The sequence below is a fragment of the Fonsecaea pedrosoi genome (genome assembly GCF_000835455.1).
Source record: "Fonsecaea pedrosoi CBS 271.37 unplaced genomic scaffold supercont1.3, whole genome shotgun sequence".
NCBI lineage: Eukaryota > Fungi > Ascomycota > Eurotiomycetes > Chaetothyriales > Herpotrichiellaceae > Fonsecaea > Fonsecaea pedrosoi.
The window spans coordinates 305,965-327,681 of NW_013550613.1; the positions used below are offsets into that span (position 1 = coordinate 305,965).

The 21,717-nt window shown below is 53.6% G+C and overlaps 8 protein-coding genes across 8 annotated transcripts; 3 read left to right on the plus strand and 5 right to left on the minus strand.

Moving 5' to 3' along the window:
* Positions 1–2,997: 2,997 nt before the first annotated feature.
* Z517_03981 (uncharacterized protein) lies at positions 2,998–4,521 on the plus strand (the record flags this gene model as incomplete). Its single annotated transcript, XM_013429312.1, has 1 exon — positions 2,998–4,521. One exon carries the CDS (start codon positions 2,998–3,000, stop codon positions 4,519–4,521), a length of 1,524 nt encoding a protein of 507 aa, XP_013284766.1.
* Positions 4,522–5,673: 1,152 nt separating this feature from the next.
* Positions 5,674–7,014, minus strand: Z517_03982 (uncharacterized protein; the record flags this gene model as incomplete). The annotated part of the gene is made up of 2 exons (XM_013429313.1): positions 5,674–6,922; positions 6,986–7,014. 2 exons carry the CDS (start codon positions 7,012–7,014, stop codon positions 5,674–5,676), a joined length of 1,278 nt encoding a protein of 425 aa, XP_013284767.1.
* Positions 7,015–8,019: 1,005 nt separating this feature from the next.
* Z517_03983 (uncharacterized protein) lies at positions 8,020–9,027 on the plus strand (the record flags this gene model as incomplete). The annotated part of the gene is made up of 1 exon (XM_013429314.1): positions 8,020–9,027. One exon carries the CDS (start codon positions 8,020–8,022, stop codon positions 9,025–9,027), a length of 1,008 nt encoding a protein of 335 aa, XP_013284768.1.
* An 822-nt stretch (positions 9,028–9,849) lies between these two features.
* Z517_03984 (uncharacterized protein) lies at positions 9,850–11,307 on the minus strand (the record flags this gene model as incomplete). Its single annotated transcript, XM_013429315.1, has 1 exon — positions 9,850–11,307. One exon carries the CDS (start codon positions 11,305–11,307, stop codon positions 9,850–9,852), a length of 1,458 nt encoding a protein of 485 aa, XP_013284769.1.
* A 667-nt stretch (positions 11,308–11,974) lies between these two features.
* On the minus strand, positions 11,975–12,784 carry Z517_03985 (uncharacterized protein; the record flags this gene model as incomplete). The annotated part of the gene is made up of 1 exon (XM_013429316.1): positions 11,975–12,784. The coding sequence occupies one exon, from the start codon at positions 12,782–12,784 to the stop codon at positions 11,975–11,977; it is 810 nt and encodes a 269-aa protein (XP_013284770.1).
* A 1,297-nt stretch (positions 12,785–14,081) lies between these two features.
* Z517_03986 (uncharacterized protein) lies at positions 14,082–16,859 on the minus strand (the record flags this gene model as incomplete). Its single annotated transcript, XM_013429317.1, has 9 exons — positions 14,082–14,642; positions 14,694–14,743; positions 14,797–14,825; positions 14,879–15,033; positions 15,093–15,350; positions 15,405–15,686; positions 15,737–16,228; positions 16,285–16,556; positions 16,616–16,859. The coding sequence occupies 9 exons, from the start codon at positions 16,857–16,859 to the stop codon at positions 14,082–14,084; spliced, it is 2,343 nt and encodes a 780-aa protein (XP_013284771.1).
* A 1,144-nt stretch (positions 16,860–18,003) lies between these two features.
* Z517_03987 (uncharacterized protein) lies at positions 18,004–18,684 on the plus strand (the record flags this gene model as incomplete). Its single annotated transcript, XM_013429318.1, has 1 exon — positions 18,004–18,684. The coding sequence occupies one exon, from the start codon at positions 18,004–18,006 to the stop codon at positions 18,682–18,684; it is 681 nt and encodes a 226-aa protein (XP_013284772.1).
* A 461-nt stretch (positions 18,685–19,145) lies between these two features.
* Positions 19,146–21,489, minus strand: Z517_03988 (uncharacterized protein; the record flags this gene model as incomplete). The annotated part of the gene is made up of 4 exons (XM_013429319.1): positions 19,146–20,263; positions 20,456–20,674; positions 20,792–20,984; positions 21,235–21,489. The coding sequence occupies 4 exons, from the start codon at positions 21,487–21,489 to the stop codon at positions 19,146–19,148; spliced, it is 1,785 nt and encodes a 594-aa protein (XP_013284773.1).
* Positions 21,490–21,717: the final 228 nt, after the last annotated feature.

Here is a 21,717-nt window from a genome sequence, read left to right on the forward strand (position 1 = left end):
CTTCAGGAATCCAGGAATAGGGGCCCAAGTGGTTCTCATATGTATATTGTATGTCGTAGGATTGGAAGGAGGTTGGAGTTTGGAAACCAGCAGCTATGGGGCCGCCTTGCAATGATGTTTAGGAGCAGCGACGAGGCTTTTGGTGGCTGGATGGTAGCCAGATCAGGTCGATATCAAGCCTGTACATACATTTCTGCTTTCGTGAACGGATGCACCAAACACATACTAAGTGTACAGAGTAGTCCTTTTATAGTTGTTCGAAGGATATATTGCCCACTTGAGCTGAGATTCACCAGGAGGGAGGTGCCTGTACCCGTGTAGAACGGGAGGATCCCTGGGCCTGGGGCCATATAATGATGCGAGATCTGCCGCGAGAATCTGGTACATCGTCATCAGGACGGTGATTTCTGAGCTCTGCCAAAAATGGAGGTTTGCTGACGTTGAAGGCCCGTAAGCTTGAAGCTTAGCGACAAAATGAACAGAGATCAAGGCCTGGTACCTGTTAACTGCTGGATTTGGTATCAGCTCAGCCCCAGACTTAGTCGAATGTAAGGTTAATCCCCTTTGTGGTCATACAGCAACCTTTGTGGCTTCAGTCCGCCAGCTCTTGGAGTTGCTGAGACGTTCTCCGATCATCACTTTCCTCCACATGCCCTTTGAGTTGTCAACCCAGTACCTCTTTCAACGTCGATGTACTGTAACACCACTTGTAAAGCTCTCGGCCACAATGGATGGCGATGGCGCGTTTTCAGGAGACAGGGGCGACGGGTGCATTCGCCATGCTGCAGACGATCCATAAGGTCGCTCATACTTTCCATCCCAAATGCATCCCTTTCCACAAGGAGATGGAGGAATCTTCAATGACACGGCCAGACATGTAGTTGTTTGCCGCCCGTTCCGATTGACGGAGAGGCGAATCGAGGGACTGCTCTTACAAGGATCAACAAACATCACGGCCTCTCGAGCTGGCAACCATGAATAAGCCCACAAACACTTGGGAGATCGTGGATGATCCAGCACGTGCCGAGCCACATTCTCGCCATAAGGAACCTGCCAGCTCGCTCAGAGGAGAATGTCACCTTTGGTTTCCGATTCCCAATCATCCTGATGTGCCAGGCGGGTAGCAGACATTGACCGCGTTTCCGGTCAGACAATATCCAGAGAGGAGAATACTTTGGCGGTATTATGCATTTCGCATTCATTCACGGGTGATTTTTTATGCCAGAACGAGAAACAGCAGGGTGTCAGCTTGGGGATGAGGAGTGGCGTCTCACCCTTCTTCCCGCAACGTGTGCCTGAGGCCACACAGAGGTGAGCATGGGATGCGCCGAAAGACTGTAGTTGTGAATGATCCGATGACATTGTTGACGACCTTGGCGGGGTAGTCAAAGTACCTGCATCAGCGCGGGTCTTGTCCTGTAGGTTGTGTCACTGTTGGAGAACAATGGCCAGAGTTCCGTCTGCATTGTGTCTGAGGTATTATTTCCTCCGGATTGTGACCGGCTCAAACTTATACTCCTCCTCCTGCTCTGCACAAGGCTGCTGGGCCGGTTTGAGACACACCGGACTCGTGCTTCTAGTAGTTTAACGCCAGGGATCTAGGTAGGTGATGATCATCTGGGGTATTATTAGTAACATGGTCACTGAGCAGAGAGATGCGCAGATGAATACGCGGCCAGCCCAGGTCGATCTGTCGTGTGCCGCTGTTTTAAGCCCTTTGAGGAAGGGCAAAGTCTTGTTTTGTGGTGCTCATCGACTTGCAGAATTACGGGATGGTAACAATGGGCGGGCGTGGCGAGTTGAGGATTGAGATGATGGTTGCGAATACGCGTCATGACTTGCCTAGAGGCACCAGTGGGTGATTAGCCCGTGGTCTAGTTCTACCTTGTGAGTGCCCCAGCTTGCGAGGTTGATAGGCGACACGATAGGCACCTTGGGCCCCAAACCGGCATTTGTTAGGTGTTGACTTAACGAGAACCCGGCCTCGGCAGAACACCTATTCCGGCCCCTCTACCGAGTAATTCGACGTGCTTGTCGCCCCTCGGTCGGTTTCCACCAACCCCTCACACCAGCTGCGACAAGCTCCACCACCCTCTCTCCTTCTCCCTTCAGGTCAGCATGGGAAGCTGTGGTTGTGCTTGTCGCAGCCCGTCTCAAGGGCTCCCATCCCCCTGCTTCATACATACTCGTACGAGTGCCATTCGCATCTTCTGACGCCCTGACTGCCGCCCGACCTTGAGACGCAATATTCACGCACGTAAAAGGGGTTCGATCACAGGACAGGACTGAAAAGCACCGTTGTCTGCGACAGACGGAAATTTTCTTTTTCCTCGTCATCAACGCTGGTGGAAATCCAAGGATAACCGCCGGATATCCCCATCACCTCGTATCCAAGCTGGACGGGTTATGTGCTGTGTTATACGATATCCCAAACCAATCAATCGAGGCCACCAACGTCTTGGACCGCCCAAGGTTCTGTGTGGATCACTCCACGTATCCCGGCGTTCCGATCAGCTGCACCTTGGAGGGCTGCCTCGATCGCCGACCCAGGACATTAAACAACTTCTGTGACAAGTTCTCAAACACGAAACTGTTGCGGTAGCCAGTCCTTCCAACACAGCCCCAATAGTGCTTCCAAATCATCCCTGTCTCCTTTGCGCTGTGAACCAGCGACTATCCGCCCATCACCCGTTCTCTGCGTTGATCCTTCGTTGACGGATGTAAGCAGCATCGCCCGGCCGCTAACCTCTCTGCCTCTGAATTGCCAACGAAGGGTGTCATGGCACACTGCTCAACTCTGTGCTCGATATAATACACTCCGCGTCCTGTCTGCTCAGTAATAAGCCTTCGTGTCCCGATTTCGTGTCCAACCTGGACGCACCTCGCCGAAGCAACACCCGTATAATTTGATTTGAAGGTGGGGTTTCTGCGAAGAGCCGGCCGAGGGTTATTGCTTTGGAGCACAAAGAGAAGGCGGTAACACCATATACAACAAACATGGTTGTCGCTCGGGATTTTCAGAGATGGCTGGCCATCTTCGTCACAGCGCTGACCTTCTTGTGCTCAAGAACAGCGGCTCAGACTATTGCACCGTCAAACACCACACACGATCTCCTTCCCTTCTCGTCCTCCCCCAGATTCATCCTGAATGGCACCGAGTTTGCCGATCTGCCTGAGATACAGATGGCACCATTGGGTCCTTATGCGCAAATGTCACATCAAGGCTTTGTGCAAATTCGAGTGCAAGGACATCTGGTCAATATCGATGCCTCCAATGCCAACGACATTGCAGACGTGGATCAGTTTTCCTATATTTCCTGCGATCCAGAAGATTATCCTAACAACTTGGATGCCAGCGAAGTCTTTCGCATTGTGGTGAATTCACCAAGGGCGAACATCGTCATCCTATACAGCGAGACAAGCGACCATTGCATTGCGACAGGCCTAGACGGGCTCCCTACAATCGGAGGAATCTTGACCACCACCGACAGCGCCACTGCATCCAGATTGGCGAGGCTAGACCTGACACAAGAAAGCTCCGGCACAGCCACGATCCTCCCAGATCTGACGTCTTACACCAATTCCTCTGCGCCTGGGTTCAACGGGAACGGTGGCATTGGCCAATCCCCGACAACTGCAGTTGCCATGATAATTTTGTATTCGATTACCGGCATTATCACCGCTCTCTTCGTGGTCATTATTGTCACCGGTGCCATCCGGGCGCACAGACATCCTGAAAGGTATGGGCCTCGAAACATTGCCGGCAGAGGGAGACAGAGTCGCGCAAAGGGTATTGCACGTGCCATGCTCGAGACCCTCCCGATCGTCAAGTTCGGTGATCATCAAGACCTTCCCGCTGCTAAACCAACGGAAGGATCAGACATTGAAATGAATGCTGGAAATACCCCCGGGGGCGATGGCCACAATCCGGATTCAAACAACAAAGCCGTTGCTGGAGAGGTTGTCACTTCCGAATCCAGCAGCGACCGAGCGGCAGCAGTGATCGCCACCAACAACCCAGATGGCACCGATGCAGAAGGTCAGCTCGGCTGTTCGATATGTACCGAGGATTTCAAGAAGGGAGAGGAAGTGCGTGTATTGCCCTGTAACCACAAATTCCATCCTGACTGCATTGACCCATGGCTTCTCAATGTCAGCGGAACGTGTCCGCTGTGTCGAATCGATCTGAGACCGCAGACTCAAGAGATTGAAGGAGAGGAACGGAGAGGTTCGACCGCCACAACGGACCAGGATGGCCAATTCCCACCGCCACTCCCTCCTGCTAGGCCCGCCGACACCAACGGCAGTCCCCAACGAGGGGGACGAAGAGAAACTGTCTCCAACCTTCGACACCTGGCGTCCGGGTCTCGAGACGAGCGCATTGCAGCGCTGAGGCGGTTACGGCAGGAGACTCTGCGATCCAACCGTCCGACAAACGATGAAGAGCGGTCTGGTCTAGCCAGGAGGTTCCGAGAAAGATTCCGAATCCGAACTGAAAGGCGTGATGCCACGACCGAATGAACAGTTACGAATGTTATTTATAGGCTCTGGACGCTAGTATAATGACTCGATGATCGAGATGGTGTGGATGAGTCGCATGGTTTTGTACCGAAGCACCGTTTTCAAAAAGTTTGGTCTTTTTTTTTTGGTACTCACAACGTGGTGATGCGATGACTATGAATTTTTTGTCCACCTTTTTGCAAAGACGAAGAGGAGGAATGCAAGGCGCCAATGAAGCGCGGATACCGCATTCAGCCGAGTGTTTCGATTTCATGAGCGATTTTTGGGAGCCAGGCCTGTCCCTCTTATCTATATACGGGGTCTCTCCCATGGGGTTTCGTGGACTGGCATATATTTGACCAGCCTGTACAATGGTTTTGCGGATGCATATTCTGGGAGTATATCTCTAGCTACCTACCCAGCGACCTGCGTAGGTAAGTAGGTATATTGATCCGAGTCACGATTGGTATGTGACTGACTTGGGGACAAGCCATCAAGAGAGGGAGAAGGATAGGAAGAGGGAGCGTGCCGTTGGTGTAACCATCAACCCACCCGCCATATCATATGTATTATGTGTGTGCATGTGTGTGTTTGTATGCATTTCTTGGAGCACGAGATATACAAGTACAAGTACAACAACAACAAGTGTAACGCACCTGTATATGGAAGAAAGATGTAAATGATACCGCACAGCTATTCTACCTCTACTTTTACTTCTACAGCTCCTTCTCCGTCTACGTCTACACTCTCTGACCGAGTCTAACCGACTGATCGGTCCAATTAGTAGTTCCACGCCTGACGTGATGTCTGTGGTGTCACATTATAGCGCTATAGCGATGATGTCGGGACTCTAACACGCTGTACTGAGACGGTGTAGAATCTGTAGGTGTGCGAGTACTTGTATAAATAATCATTCCATTTACAAGGACCCGTCTGCATGTAACCGGACAGTGACCGCCCGTCCCATGACCCTCCGTTCCTGGTCAGAAGGAGTAGTACTTGCTGACCATGCTATAGGAAACGAGACGCTTGGCAAGCAACGGCTTCCCGCTCTGTACCTCGTACTGTGTCCAGCCTTTCCTATGCTGTCCTACCTGTCCTGCCCTGACCTGTGCCGTGATGGAACAAAATTTCCCTCTCTTGCGCCCAGCGCCTTTTTGGGTGCGAGGTGCTTCATCTGCGTCGTTCGGGGTCCCCGATCAACGAGTCCACGCCACTGCTCATACCACGTGAGATCTCGTCGGTGATATCCCTCGCCGCGGTCCATCCTCGGGATGCTCTCGCGGATGGCGACGTTGACTCAGGGCCTGAATCTCGCATCCTCTCCCTCTCCATGTCCCGCTCGCTCCGGTCATAGTGGGCGTCGCCTCCAGGGCCGCCACCGGGGCCACTGCCCGAAAACCACCCACTGACACCAGCGGGGATCCAGCCTCCACCAGCACCGTCGCCACCGCTGGTTCGCCGACGATCATGAGGATCTGCTGGCGTGTTCGAGCCTCCTGTGGCTTCGTCGTAGTCGACATTTTCAAATGATTGCTCACTTCGCGACTTGGCCTTCAATCCACCGCCCATGGCCAACCCAGATCCTGAGCTTGAGGGTCGCTTACTATGTCCGCCGTTCCCTCCCCGCCCATTGCCGTCGCCCGGAGCAGCGCCATATGCGAGGTCCAAGTTCTGCTGCTCGCTGTCCAGCATCCTTACCAGGCCCAATAACCTGTCACGTTGTGCAGTGATGAATGAAGACTTCTCGGCCGTGGACTGACCGGGGATGTTCTCGAACTGGAAGAGGTTCGGGGGGATGGAGATTGAGGCGGCTTCAGCAGCTGCAGAACGATATGTTCCTTGAGAGGGGTTGGATGTAGAAGCCAGACCCGCGGCGAAACTAGATACCATACTGTACACCCCCGCCGACGTTGCACCGGGTTGAGTAGGGGTGTTGGTCCTTGCACCAGGCATGGCAAAGCGCGAAAGGAGGTCTGACGCATAGCTTGCGTAACCTCCTACTCCGGCTGCTTGTTGCTGGCCAGCGTGCTGTTGTGGACTCTTCTGGCCCAAGATCTTCTCTCGTGCCCATTCAATTGCTATATTCATGTAACCCAATCCCATCTGTTGCAGCTTGTCGTGGGTTTCACCAATGAACTGGTCAATCTGGCGTTCATGGTGGACGATGTACGGCTCCAAATAGTCGAGGTAGAGTACCTTGGCGCCCTGAGTCTGAGGGAGGACGAGGTAGAGGAGGAAGATGAGGCGGAGCCATGAGTAGAACGGGATCCAGCCTATGATGAACAAGGTCCAGGACTCGAATAAAAGGGTGAGGGACAGAATGGTGAAGTATATCAACCACGGGTGCGTTTGAGCCGGGTCATTTGTGCGCAACGCTTTGTAGGAGAGGTAGGCTGGAAGGAGGATCGTGGTGACGGAGCTGCATAAGAAGAGTAGTGAGTTTACAGGGTCACAGTGGGAATTCCACTGCTGGTGTACTCACGCTATGAGGTCTGCTATGATCCCAAACATGGTGACTTGGAGGAGTGACTGAAGACCAATGCTGGAGGATCAATGGCTCGAACTCAGGTAGTTGAGGAAGGAGTTTAAAAGTATCTGGGACACCCACCAGGCAGCCAAGTTAGATACAGCATGCGGTACAAGGTGGCTTTTTCTTTGAGTTTTCTAGACGACAGATGTCCGGAACGGCGGGTTTGAGGAAAGCCAAAGAGCCAAAGTCGGTGTGCCTGACGGAGGAGCAAGTGAGAGGATGAGGCTGCGCCGACTCCACATGCGGGCAGCTCAGCCCTGCGGATCCGAACCCAGCCTCGTCTCTTATCGATAAGGCGCGGGGCAGCTGCGGTAAATGCTCGGCCGTAGTCGGCAGTCGGGATATCTGATACGGTGGATCTTTTCAGACATCATGTGCAGGTTTGATATTTTTTCCGACAGCGACATCAACCCATCATTCCTCGGTACCTTTGACATTTGGTGTTTGTAGGGAAAAATTGACGCGGTTCGAGGGCTGGCGATCCGAGTTAGACCTGAAACAGAACCAAGAGCCTTGTTACATAACCACACAACTCGACACACACCTCGCTTCCTACTGGAGAAAAACAGCATCAGTTGACCATCCACTCGCCTCTTCCTACTGGTCCCTGCATCAGGCCTTTGAACTTCTCGCCTCGGTACCCGGCGACGATCTCGTCAAATGATTGATTGTCCTCGTTGAGCGGCCGTCGTTTTTCATTTGCTGGAGGCGGCCCCCCCTGAAACTACGTGGCATCGAGGTCTTTCCACAACAACCAGCGCAAAGATTTGCCATCTGCTTTAGACAACGTCGAACGTTTTCGTGAGTCTTGCTACCAGATTCCGGGGTTTGAGTGTGAGTGGTGTGATGCCAATCGGAAAGACCCATCGCCTCTCCACAGTTTGTATATGAACTCGGTTCGTTTGGTTTCCTCCTGCATCTTCCGGTCAATTTCGTCGCCAAAGCGCCACATTTTCCTACAAGCAAAGAACTCACCCATTTTCAAAATGTGCATCGCAATAATATCCACTGCACATCCTTCCTATCGACTAATTCTGATCGACAACCGCGACGAGTATCTAAATCGACCGACCGACGTTGCTGGATGGTGGCCAGATCCCCACACCCATGTTCTTGGAGGCCGGGATATGCTCCGCGACATCCACGGGACATGGCTGGGAGTGACGAGAACAGGCAAGGTCGCTGTGCTTACCAACTTCAAAGAAGACGTCACGCCGCCTCCCACGGCCGTCAGCCGCGGGGCCATCATCAAAAAGTTCTTGTCCGAAGATGTCGGTCCCGTTGAGGAGTTTGTCAAGGAAGTTGTCAACACCGGCGTGGCCAAAGACGCCGGCGGATTCAGTCTCGTGTGCGGTCACATAGGCGAGAAGCTTGCCGTCATCTCGAATCGTGCAGAAGACCAAAGCCAAGTACCGTGGATCGCGGGGGACGTGGTACATACGGTCGGTCTGAGCAACGCCCACTTCTTGGACCGATCATGGAAGAAGGTCACCTTGGGCGAAGAACTCATGTTGAACACGATCCGGCAGAGCATCGAAAACCAAGAGAGCGAAGACGAGCTGATATCGCGGTTTCTGGACTTGCTCAGCCATGAAACCCTTCCGCGGAACGGCGAACCCGAAGGATCCGGCCTGGAAACGTATATTCCCTCGCTCAGACACACCATCTACGTGCCGACCTTAGGACGAAAAGACACGAGTCATCACCTAGAAGACGACGAGATTGCCGCTGCCAAAGTCCACGAGAAAGTCAACATTGTAGGACACCACACACCGGTGCGGCGCGACTCGCCGTCGATCAACCCGCCGTTTCGGGCCCGACCGCTGGGCGTCAGTGGGCTCTATGGGACGCAAAAGCAGACTATTGTGCTTGCCGACCAAGACAACAACGTCCGGTTTTTCGAGAGGACGCTGTTTGACGCAGACTCGAATCCCATCCCATTCGGCCAGGGCGACGTGGATGTGAAATTCAAGATTGACCGGATGTCAAGTTGAGGACCGCCTTTGCGTGTGACTGGTTCCGATTTGGTCTGTTTTACAGGGGTCAAGAGAAAGCCAAAGGTGCATTTTCGGACTGCTGGGGGTTTTATGACAAGGGCACCTAGAGAGTATGTGTGCGTGTGCATGTGTGTTTATGTGGGTGTGAGCGGCATTGGCATTGGCATCGGCACTGTCTTTCAACGGTCAAAAGAGCTTTTATTACTCTACAACTACACCAGACGTGGGGTTATACTACTTTCTTTTCTGGCTTCTTCTTTTTTTGGAGAGAGAAAGTGTGTATGTGAGTGTGATGGTGGCAAAGAACTCTGGAGCATACCTAGCCTAGACGGGAGCAATAGAAGGAATTGATGTTTATTCGTGTGGTTCGGACTTGGACGAACAAATCATCACTACTACATTCAAATCAGATCAGATCACTGACTGGAGTGAAGCGAAGCAGAGCGAACAGAACGGGATATGATAGGACAGGACAACTCCGGACCTCCATAGGATAGGAAAGTCAAGTAGAGTAAAGTGAACGGAGAGATTCAACAAGACGAGACCAACCAAAAAAAAAATAAAAAAACAATAAAAATACCATGATCTCTGATCGCCAATATATCAAATGTATATACAATACAACATGCACAACACATATATAGTTGTCTTGTGCGCTCAGGATGGCTAGTCGGGTAAGCAAGTAAACCCTTTTCTCTTCCCGTTGACCGGGTTCGCAGGACTGTGTACCTAGCTTTCTAGCTAGCTCTCCCTCTCTCTTCCCTCTAATTTCACGTAAAGACACAATCTTGCCAAAAAGCCCAGTTAGCCTAGAGCAATTCAACCCGAAAAACTAGCAGAAATGGCACGGGCGAGTTTTCGCGTCCGCGGGCTCTGCACATGCGCGTCGAAGAAGAAGCCTCGTCGCTGAAATGTTTCGAGGCGCTCTGTAACGAAGGCCTCGTCGAGACGACACAGCGACGAGTTCGTCGATCCCAACGACCAACTCCAGCTCCTGGCAAAGGCACAGCACTGCGCCGCGAACCACTCGGCCACTGGGCTCCCCTCGTCGGCGCACGAGAAGCCTATGATCAGAATCCACAGCCTGATGTCCTGGGCGCCGACCCAGCCGAGGGACGTGGTGGGTATTTGTGTGAGGATGTCCTTCAGCATTGGCGCCATGACCTTGACCGTCTTTGCGCGGCCCGTCACGTTCATCGCGAGCAGGGTCCACATAATGATGGCGGTCCTCAGCGCGTGGGCCCGGGGGTCGTGAGTCGTCAGTGCCAACAGCCTGTTTCGGATGGCCATGTTGCGCGTTGTGATCCAGTGGGTGACCTGCAGGGCTCGGGACGGTGACATGGACGAGGTCTGCAGGCGGCTCTTGACGTCGTAGGACTCGACCAGCTGCTCGATCACATCCCTCACCGCCGAAGGTACTATCGACGTGTCCCTGTCCAGCAGGGAACTGGCGACGCTCTCAGACTGGATCGGCGATAGCTCGTGATCCCCCAGACAAAGAGCGCTGGCGGGACCAGGATCGTAGTCACATTCAAATAGACAAGGCTTGAGCCGGACGCAGGCGAGATACAAATCACTCATGGCGAGCTGACCCCGCAAATTCTCGTCCTGGATAGACATGAGCCCGCCGTTTCGATCCAGCAGGTCGACAGCAGCCTGTAGGTGGGTTGTCGCCGCCGCGACGTCGTCACGGTAACACTCGGCCGAGGTCAGAAACACGATGCAGATCAGCAACTGTCTCAGTTGCTCGTAGGTCTGAATGGGCTGCGTTTCGATGCGGGAGCGCAGTAACTGGAGCGCGTTGCGCATGTAGTAGTCGTCTTTCCCAGCCACCGCCGTGGAAGGGAGCCGGTCAATGAACTGGAGTCGACTGGCAGAGGCGCTTAGAAGGCAGTACATGGTCAGGCTGTCCTCGACAACTGTCCGCATGATGCGGTTAACAGCGCTTTGAAACGTGTATACACCCTGACGAAGGACCGTCATCTCGTTCGGCCAAAGAGTGGGATGATAAAAGTAGACGTAGTAATGCAGGAGGCCCGCCACGGCATTGTCGATTCTAACAGATGCTGCATCAAAGGGGTCTACCCTGTGTAGGACCGTCTCACTAGTGGGAGATGGTGTTGTGACTCGCGAAGACTGGTTGCTGTTCCGCTGTGCCTCCCTCTTCCTGTGTGTTTCTCGCGCAGCATGGGCCCTTCGCTCGACATCGTCCAGAGCGCGATCTTTTTGAGGGCGTTTTGGGTGGCAATCTACAAAGAAGACTCTGACTTTTGGCATGTTGCAGGCCACAAGTTGGCAGTTGTGTCGCTTGGGTTGGTATAGATCTGAGGTGAAGATGGAAATACTCGTCACCTCTGTCGCCAAAGAGTAATACTGTCCACCAAGCAGCATTCTCGAAAGAGATGCACTGACGAGAATGGTATTTAACTTCCTTGGGAGGTGAGAATTGACTTGTGTCCTCTCATGCTGAACGTCGTCGTCGTCGTGATGGTCATATCTTGAATACCACTCCTTTTTTTTTCCTGCACACACTCTCTAAGGTATCATTGCCACATTTGTTTGTCCCCTACAACTTGACTTCCTGAGTCAGCTGTAGTTGGAGAGTGATTGGTCGTGCGAAGCAGCCCGCCTTGAGCCAAGCTGGGCCCAAGCGATGTGCCTCGTATAGATGCCGTGTCCCCAGCGAATGGCGGGATGCCGCCCAATGCGTGTCCGAACCCAAGAATCCACTCTGAGGGGCAGGGATTTCCGAGGAGCCTGGATATACTGGGGTAAGCTGGCAGTCGAGCAATAGCGAAAAAAGGAAAGTTGTCGAAAAGTAGTTGGTATATCGTTGTGGCCCGAGGAAAATTTGAGTGGCGAGGAGAAGAAAGATGGCCGAATGAGTCGAGGACTTGCTCTACAACAGCAAAAGGTTCTGGCTGCTTGTTTCTGGAGCGCTCGATTATGTACTCATGGACCACTGGTTCACTTCCAGGATAGCTGTAGCCTCCTTCTCAATGAACTTGAGCGCCCTCAACAATAGCGTAGGCCCCACGGAGATGCGGCTGACACCAGCCCGTTTCAAGGCTTCAATGGTACAGCCCTGCGCAAGCACGGCCAGTTTGCCGTCCAGTCTGTTGGCCATGGTCCTGACCTCGTCTTCGCTGATGACCTTCTTCCTCACGCCCCAGACAAACACGGTTGTAGCACCCGCGTCAAGATAGGCGCGCCCACGCTCCACCACGTCGTCAATCGTCCCGTCGAATCCCAGGACGTCTGTGCGGGCGTTGACCACGAAATCGGGGACCCCTGCCTCCCTGGCCGCTCGAACGGCCGCCTCGATCCGGCTCTTTGCTTCGTCGAGGGGTCTCAGCTTCGGAGGTTGGGAGCTGTTGTCGACGTCCTCGATGTTACAGCCCACGACTCCAATCTCGATGGCCTGTCGGATCGAGTCTCCCGGATCAGCATACCCGTCCTGTAAATCTGCCGTCAGCGGCAACGTATCGGCCTTGCCGGCGTTGCGTAGACCAGTAGCCACCCGGCGAACCCCAGCCAGATTGTCGTCGAGCGACATGGTGTCTTCATTCACGATGCCCATGCTGGCCGCGATGGCAAAAGAGGCGCTTGCAACGGCCTTGGTCGAGGGGAGGCCGGCCACCACCGAGGCGGTGCAGGCATCGTAGACGTTTGTCAGGATCAGGGGCTGGCCAGGGACATGGAGGGATTTGAGCTGGCGGGCGAGCTGATTGAGCTCTTCGCGAGATTTGGCCATGGTGAATCAGTAGTAAGGGTGGCTTGCCGTGGTCTGTAGGCACGTAGAAGCAATCACAGCGAAGATGTGCGGACAAATGTACAAAATTCCTGTCCCAAAGGTGCAGGAAGAGATCAATGAGACAAAAGGTGGTGCAGGATGGTGATGGGTGGACAATGTGATCACAGCCCGTCACGCCCTTTAACCCAGCCCAGAGGCACAGAGTTACACAACAATCCCCATAACTATACCGAGTACGCCCTGCTAATCACTCTCTTTGTTGCCCTCGTATTTCTTTGGTTCGAGCGTACAACCCGCACCTCCACAACTGGGCACTTTTACGCAGCGCAAGCGATAGTTTCCGCGGCCTCAGGCGATGGGCATCAAGCGAGCCACCCACGCTCCGCGCGAGGGTCTTTGTACTCGGTACCGAGTACAGATGACAAGCTCGAACAAATTTGTCAAAGTCGACCAAAGTCGATCAACCCTTAGACCACCTGCCTGAGACTTTTAGCCTCCAACTACTTGAGGAAAACCCACTCTGACTAACGATCTCACAGTATCCTGCCACCCTGCCTTGAGACTCGACTACGGGGAAACAGGCTTCGTACACGGCAACGAGCAAGAAATACGGGCGATGCGCCTCCCCGCCCTCGTGCCTGTCGGAGCATGTTCTCTGAGATCTCGACGCCGTGCGGCGACCGCGCAGCAGTCTCCTTCGCCGCTCACCGACAGAACCAGCCGAATCTGCATCCCAGATCGAGCAGTCGCGCCAGCCTGGGCATCCCCGACCAGTCGACGCAGTGTTGGCCATTCTGGAGCGCCATCAAGCCCGTGCACCGATCGCGGTACTTGTGTGTACTCGTTGAAAAACGCCGGGTTGTCGTAGATGGTTTGGGCCGTTTTTTTGGGCGTGGAACGTCTTTTGTGTGCTGTGAGAATTGAACTTGCGAGAACAGAGAGCAAAGGTCAAGGACCTTCAATATGTCTTTGCGTCTCCTTTGACCTTACACAGGAATAGGCCCGTTGACCCGAATACGTCGTATACCCAAGTCGTGACTCACACATTGATAGAGAAAGAGTACACAATAACCCCCAAGAATGGCGACACCAGCGGTCACAAACCAATTCTCTGACAAACACTAGAGAAAGACTCCAAGTGATCCTCGCAGGAGGTCTTGATGCCCTGGTCTTTTTACCGAATGTGCTTTTTCCCATCCATCCAGATTCCCGTGGCCACCAATTGGAATTGCAATGCCAGCTACCAGATGCAATAAAAACAGACCTGTTTCCGTGCACCTACACATGCTCGCAACCCCTACCACAACTCACAGACGGGCTCTTTCTCCTCGCACTGGAAACTCTCCCGGAAGTCCCTCGAGTTGGCCATGGTGCCCAGAATCCTGGCAAACTTGGGTGCATGAGGGTCCAGGTAGATTCGTTGAATGGCAGTTTCCTTCCTGGTCTTTCCGCACCACCAGTTGGCGTAGTTGACAAAGAACAACTGCTCCTGTGTGAAGAACTCCAGCCCAGGAAGATCCTGGTTGGGCTTCTCCGCCGCGCGCTTCTTCCACGCCGCAAATGCTGCCGCTAGACCACCTGCGTCCGCGATGTTTTCGCCCAAGGTCAGTCGGCCGTTGACATGGAGCGGTTTGTCATCAGGGCCTGGTACAGTAAAGTTGGAGTACTGCTCGACGAAACACTCCGCCCGCTTCTTGAAGTTCTCGACCGTCTTTTCCGTCCACCAGTCGGTGAAATTGCCGTTCTGGTCGTAATGGCGACCGGTCGAATCAAATGCATGAGAGAGTTCGTGCCCAGATACGGATCCGAAGGCGCCGTAACTGAGATACTGGGGGACATCGACATCGAAGACGGGAAACTGGTCTAATTAGCACTTGAATGCGCGTCTTGCTCCTTTTACTGAACTGACCTGCATGATTCCTGCTGGGAAAACAATCTCATTGCCGGGAGGATTGTAGTCTGTAAGATTAGTCAAGTGCTAACAAAACACGCAGGGGATTGGAAGTACATACATGCATTCACAGTTGGAACAGTCATATCCCTAAAGACCGTCAACACTTGCAATCAATCCTACGACAAGAAGCAGTCACGAACCATTGATTTCTATCCACGGGCTTGCCCAGAGCCGCCCACTCGCGAGCGAGCTCAGCACGGATGATCGATACGGCATTGCCGAAGTACGTCGAAGAAGTAATGTTGACTGGAGCGTAGTATTTCTTCAGACTCGCGGGGTCCATAATGTTTGGACTCTGTAAACAGCATCTATCAGTATTATACAACTTAATAAAAGTCCTGGAACTTCACATACCTTGTCCGGATATCCAATTTTCTGGACAATGTTGTGGACCTTGGAAATGGCCAGCTCAATCACTTCCTTCTCCATCCACTCGGTAACCTTGAGTTTTTCGATGAACTGGTCCTTGATATCGGAGACAATTTGGTCACCAAATTCTTTCGCCTTGGCAGAGAAGGCTTTCTCGACGAAGAAGCGGCTCAGGATCCAGCCCACTCCAAAGTCGACGTGGTCGACGCACGTTCGCCATCGTTCCGGTTTTGTATCTGGGTCCTAGGTCATGTCAGCATCGGAAGGCTGGAAGGTCACTTCGAGGAAGCGTGGTACCTTGCCCTCCAGCTCGTTTGAAAATCGTTTGAGAGGAGCAACCGCATCGGCCTCGATGAAACTGGCGTACGACTGGACTACCTTCCACATGAAGTATGTGTGCAGAGTCTCTTCTGATGTATCCGCCAGCAGTTTACTAAGTTCCTTCATGTATTGTGGAGCCATGACTATGACTCGCTCCAATTGGTAGTTTGAGGGTACCAGGCTATGGAGGATTTCCGACAGCTTCAGTTGTGGAGTTAGAGCATCAGCATCAGCTAGAGACATGGGGTTGTAGTATTTCTGTCCTGTACGTTAGTAAGTTCGGGTTGTGAAACAGTGCTCCAGCTCACCGTCACGTCGTTGCGGTCTTCAGCAGTTGGCGAGGCTTTCGCAAGCTGCTTCTCGAACTCGACCAGATCATGAGCATCGACTACATCTGTGGAGGCCCCATCTTGGAGTGCCGAGAGAACTTCCGAAGCCACGCCTTCATACTTCTTCACGAGCTGTTCGTCTTCGTACATTTCCTGTGCAGGTAAACCGATGCTCCAGGGAGCCGCGATGGAGACGACCACCGTATCTGGATCTTTGTCGTCGGCACCGGTGTCAGCAGATATCACGGTCGACATTCCAGTCTTGAGCATAAATGCAATGGTGGCAGAGAGGTCGCCAGATGAAAAATGTTTCGCGGTGTCGTTGAGTATCTCGATCAATGGCGCAACCCCGACTTTCGCGATTGTGTCCTCATCCAAACAAGCATCATAGGCCGCTTTGAGCTTGTCGAAATTCTCCTTGTCCACCGAGCCTGTGGTACTGTCGAGTGTGGCAGGGGAGAAGTAAGAATGCTGGAGCAAATATAAGCACAGGAACCAAGATCGTTGATGGGGTGCCAGGGACTCACCGCCGACAAGCCCGGATACGGAGCTTCGAGGATATGGCGGAGTAGCATCTGAGAATTCTCGCTCATGATGGTGCCGGTAAAAGCATCGCCTTGGTCGGGCCGTAGATCGTGACGCTCCCTCCAACCTCCGCAAACCAGCTCCTCGAAGTCGGTGCATGGATCAAGGGTTTGGTAGTCGGGCGACAAGTTGTAAAGCAGCTCCGAGGAGGCATGAACACACGCAGGCGTGAGACAGATGTCAGCCCCCTTATGTTCGGGTTCTTTGCTGTTTGCTTCGGGGTTGTCAGCAACCAAACGGAGCCGTGAACCAGTTTCACACAGCAAGACTCACTATTGAGGGAGAAAGGCAAAACATCGGGCCCGTCATTCTTCACAACGAAGCCGGCATAACAGAGCCATGTGACGAAGAGGACCATGAAGGCGGCGAAGGCACGCCAATGAAACGCTTCCCGGAGGCGGCGACCGCACGAAGCGCAGTAGGATGCAGGAGTCGGCGCCCTGCTTTCCTCATCTTGTACTAGAGGGGCCTTTTCGCTGATGCACTCATGGCCACTCGACAGTGATTGACGATCCATCATGGCAGGAACGGCGTCGTGCACAGGATGAATGGCATGAAGGGAGTAAAGATGGTGAGATGGGGTCGAGTTAAAGGGAACATGTTTGGCTGCGGAGATTTGGTGGTGGCGCGGTGGTTGCCGTCCTACGCATGGGTGGAAGTGAGTTGGTGCCACTTGGGGGGGGGGAACAGGGGAACTGTGACTCCTGGAGCGCCCGTTAGGCGTTCCTGGAAGAGAGGAAGAGCCTTACTGGTGCCTGAGTGGGTGTTGTCACCAGCTTTGGGTTGTAGCTTCAAGCTTCCCCGCACTGACACTAGAGCTGCGAGCTGTGAGCTGAGGGCGTTGTGACTTCCTAGGATGCCAATGCCCACACAAAACTGGCTAGGCAACTAGAGCTAGTGTACTATTCAGGCACCTAGGTAGGCAGCAGGCTCTGGCGATCCTCAAGAAGCGAGTTGGCGGAGGCCACCATACTCAATGACCAGGTAGGCTGCCAGCTTCTACCATCAGTTCTTTTACTACCTATGTCCTGTATGTACTGGTATATCCACCTCCCAGTCCTCGCACTGCCCAAAAATTCCTTTCCTGTCTATATCTCCGACTAGGTACGGCATGTGGGATAATACACAGATGTCAAGCCTCAAAGGGGAGAGTCCATGCCAATTGAAAAGGTACTGGCGCAAAAGAACCCTGAAACAAGAGGGCTGAAAAGTCCCCCCACCGTGATGAGCGGCGGGACAAGTTATTGATGTCTCGGAGGATTTTTGAGGATGGAGAGTCGGGTTGGGGGTTGTGATGTCCGACTCACGCATTGAGGTCGCTCCGTATGTAGTGTTCCTTTAGGACACTACGTGATGAATATACTTAACAAGTGAATGAGGAAATAAAGGAGGAGGAAGGTCGCTCAAAGTATCGAAACGCATATCTTGGTGCCGGCCGTAGCGATACCTCTCAAAGTCATACCACGGCGATGGAATTTTGAATGAGAAAGAAGGAGAGCTCGCATGCAGTCTCACAATGTGGGTGGTGAAGTGTTAAGTACCAGTACCGAGTACGTAGCGTGTGACCCAGAAGTCGCTGGGGAAACTTAGACGAGCCCCTCCACCTATCGATGGTCCAATTGACAATATCAAAGGTGATATGTGTGTATGAGTACATGGCAATGCCACCGAGACAGACTACATCCTCCCTGCCCAAGAACTGGCCCAAAGACATTCTCTATCTCGACAAACTCCATATTCCGCCTCCATTATCACCAGAACTACTCCTCTCATCAACAATCAGAGCCACCTTCAGACCCTCCGATTCACTCCCCGTGATTCCCGCTTCAGCACCCACGTCGCCATCTCCGCTGGTCCAAATAAAGTCCATCGCCGACCCCTCCCACCCAGCGTACCGACAGCACGGGTTGTTTGCGGCGCGCGCCCTGGCCCCGTCGTCATTCGTGATCCTCTACCTCGGCACGCTGCACACGTCGTCGTCAGAGTCAGCTTCGACATCGGACTACGACCTCAGCCTCGACCGCGAGCTGGACCTCGCCATCGACGCCGCGCAGTGCGGCAACGAGGCGCGCTTCATCAACGACTACCGCGGCATCCGACCCGAGGGCCCCAACGCCGAGTTCCGCGACTGTTGGGTCGAGATGCTTCCACCGACGTCCCGCGGCGGCGAGGCGAGATGGGAGAGGCGGATCGGCGTGTTCGTGCTGAGTGCCGGCAAAGTCAACCGGAAGGACGGCGGGAAGCAGAGGGCGAGGGGGATCGCAAAGGGCGAGGAGATCGTGGTTAGCTATGGCAAGGGATTCTGGAGGGCGAGGCAGCAGGAAGAGGAACTGGGTCACTGACAAGGGGACTCGAAGGGGCTGGTGGATGATGCCAACGAGAATGGCTGGGGCTTTTGCTCGAAAGCGACAACGATGAGCTTGTTTCCTATTGACTGACAACCCTCGACGAGTCGTGGTCGTGACTCGGCACGGGAAAGAAAGGAAGCTCTCATCTACATCCTTCACTCGTGGCGCTCGACCATCTACAAACTTCCACAAACACCTACTCGTCAAGCTCTAAGCTAACGTTCTCCGGCAAACCAATTATGGCTGCGAGAGTCCCGGCACCTTTGTGTCCGTCGATCAATATCTGGGCGGGCCTGATCAATCCCTATCCAACAGCCTATATGTACTAGGTACGTCTCGCATTTTTCACGCCCAGCTAATCCATCAACACCATCTTCGAGGCATCAAGGTCGCCCTACCCTATAACATCCCACACACCACACAAATACTTTTTCTTCGACAGTGCTCTGACCAGACTATTGGAATTCCTTCCGTCTCCTCACTCTCACCTTGGCGCTCATCGGCGGGACGTGGTTCGGTCCCGCCCAGTAACATTCAGGTCTAATTCCCTTCCCATTCCAGTTCCCACCAAGGCCCCCTTCCATGACCATCTGGATCTCGTACCGCGAGAGCAGATACGCGAGCAACAGCTTCAGTTCCTGCGCGGCAAAGAATCTTCCAGGACAAGCGTGCCGACCGTGTCCGAACCCAAGGTATGAGGGAGAGGTGGCGATGAAGGAGAGGTGGGCTTTGTCCAGGTACTCCTTCTCCCGATCTGCTCTATCTCTATCACCATCCCCGAGTCCACTGGAGATTCTGTCTCTCAATTCGACGAACCGGAAAGCCTTGTATTTGTCGGCTTCCTCATAAAGGGTCTCGTCATTATGGCACCCCCAACTGTGCGTGGCGACCATACATCCTTCGGGTACATGTATCCCATCGGGCGTCGTGATGCCCCCCGGAGCAACGACCTTTTGGTTCACTCCCACACCTATGATACTCGCGCGTCGTGAAGTTTCTCGAAGAGCAGAGTCGAGGTAGTGCATTTTGGCGATAGCCGTGCGCGACCACATCCTCGAAGCCGGTCCCGATCCGGCATCTGGCTCCATGTTGTCCAAGGCCTCCTGCCGCAGCGTTTCCAGGACACGCTCGTTGCGCGGTGCGGCAAGGATATCCAGCAAGGCATTGGTGCCGATGAAACTGGTCGTGTGGACGGACGCGAAGTTCACGTGCAAAAGGCGCGCACAGATGATCTGCGGGTCTGCCTCGTCCGGCGACAGATACGATTTGGTGAGCGATCGGGTCAACAGCCATTGGAGAAAGTCGTTCTTTGCTGTGTCGCCCGGCCGCTCCGTCTCGCTGTCCTTGTGTTCTGCCTCGGAGTCGCTGGTGGTCTCGTCCTGGAGGCCCTGACGCCGGAGAATCTCGGGCGTGAGGATTTCAGTATATGCGCGGGTATGCTTGCGATTAGAGCATGTCACTATCCGAGAGACAAGAGGTCGGAGTATGCCAGGGAAGAGTCGCAGTATGGTTGCAGAAAAGGCAATATCTTCTGCAAAACCGATTGCATTCTTGAGGTATTCCTCGTCACGACCTGAAGGCCATGCTTGATTAGCATTTTGGACAGTGAACACTACCGATGTAAATTGTCTTCTTAAGAGGACGGCGATGCTCTCTCGAGGACGATGTATGCTCTTCTGTGTCAGGCGACCTGGTGCCTGTGGATCATTCTACGCACCGTCCACTTTGACCCGCCTCTTTGCCAGAAGGAAGGGAATCTACTCACATAGTGGAAGCCCGACAAAGACTCTATTGGAAATTCGGGCAATGATCTTGGTGAGACTGTCGAAGAGCACCACGGTCTTCCACCCGTCGGCGTCAGAGTAGTATTCAAAGTCGGAATCAGCTTCGCTGCCCCAGATTTGATCTACTGCTGCGGCTAGTTCGTCGCACACTTCGGGCGTGACATTGAAGACCTGCCTAGTCAACTCGGACTTGATGACGTCTAGCAAGGGGCATGAAGCGTCAGCGAGGTTCAAAGAGAGTGCAACTGGGGAAAGAAAATGCCAAGTTTCAGGTCCAAGGACCGAAGACGCCAGAGTAAGGAGAAGGGGAAACAGACCGAAGTGAACAGTTGGATCCATAATCTCGGGCTTGGGGAAAGTATATCGGGTCTGTAGGATATGCTTGTGGGCGCCATTGACACTGAGGACGTTGTCAGGCTGGGCGATCAGCCAGGATGTGTTGGACGGCGGGAGCAGAACGACCTCGCCATCGAGAGTGGCGAGGATGCACGGCTTGTTGTGGCGAGCATACTGTGTTGGAGAGTGAGGTCAGATGAAGATGGACAAACAGTGCGCCATACGCATAGTCACAAGAGGATATCAATGGCAACGAATGACATAGGCCATTGCTTCTCTCCTCCCTTCTCTGATGTCGTACCTGTTCCAAGATAACCGAGGCCAATGGCTGAGAGAAAGAATGGAATAAAGAAGCTGCGAGGTTGATGGGACAAAGACAGCAGCACCTATAAGCCCCCCTCTGACCCAACATTTAGAAACCTACCTGATCATATGCCCTCCTCAAGGCCTCTTCGTAATTGATGGAGCACCACAGCCTCGTCCTCAGATCGCGCAGGACCCATGCTCTATCGTTGCGCGCAACCCACGGCAGATCCGGCAGTGTCGGGCTGCTCTTCCGGCGCCAGTGCAGCAGTAGAAAGGCGAGCAGCAGGCACACTGGGAAGACGATGTTCAGGGTATTTGTAGTGAGGGAGACGGAGAGGATGTCAGTTGGAGACCTGGAGGCGTCGAAAGCCATGGCGGGCCACCCTAAAGCGTGGGTTCAGGACTGTTCCTGGTCTGTGCAATTTGGCTTTGTCCAAGAGCGCCGGCCCACCCCTCTCTACCTCCCTCCCTCTCTTGTTTCCCTCGGCCAGCTTGTCTTTTAAGGCAGGAACAGGACAGGTAGGATTTGACGGTCCGGCGGGAACAAAGTCAAGGGTCCTGAAGCAGAGTGCTGTCGTGTCAGAGGTGTTATTGGAGGTAG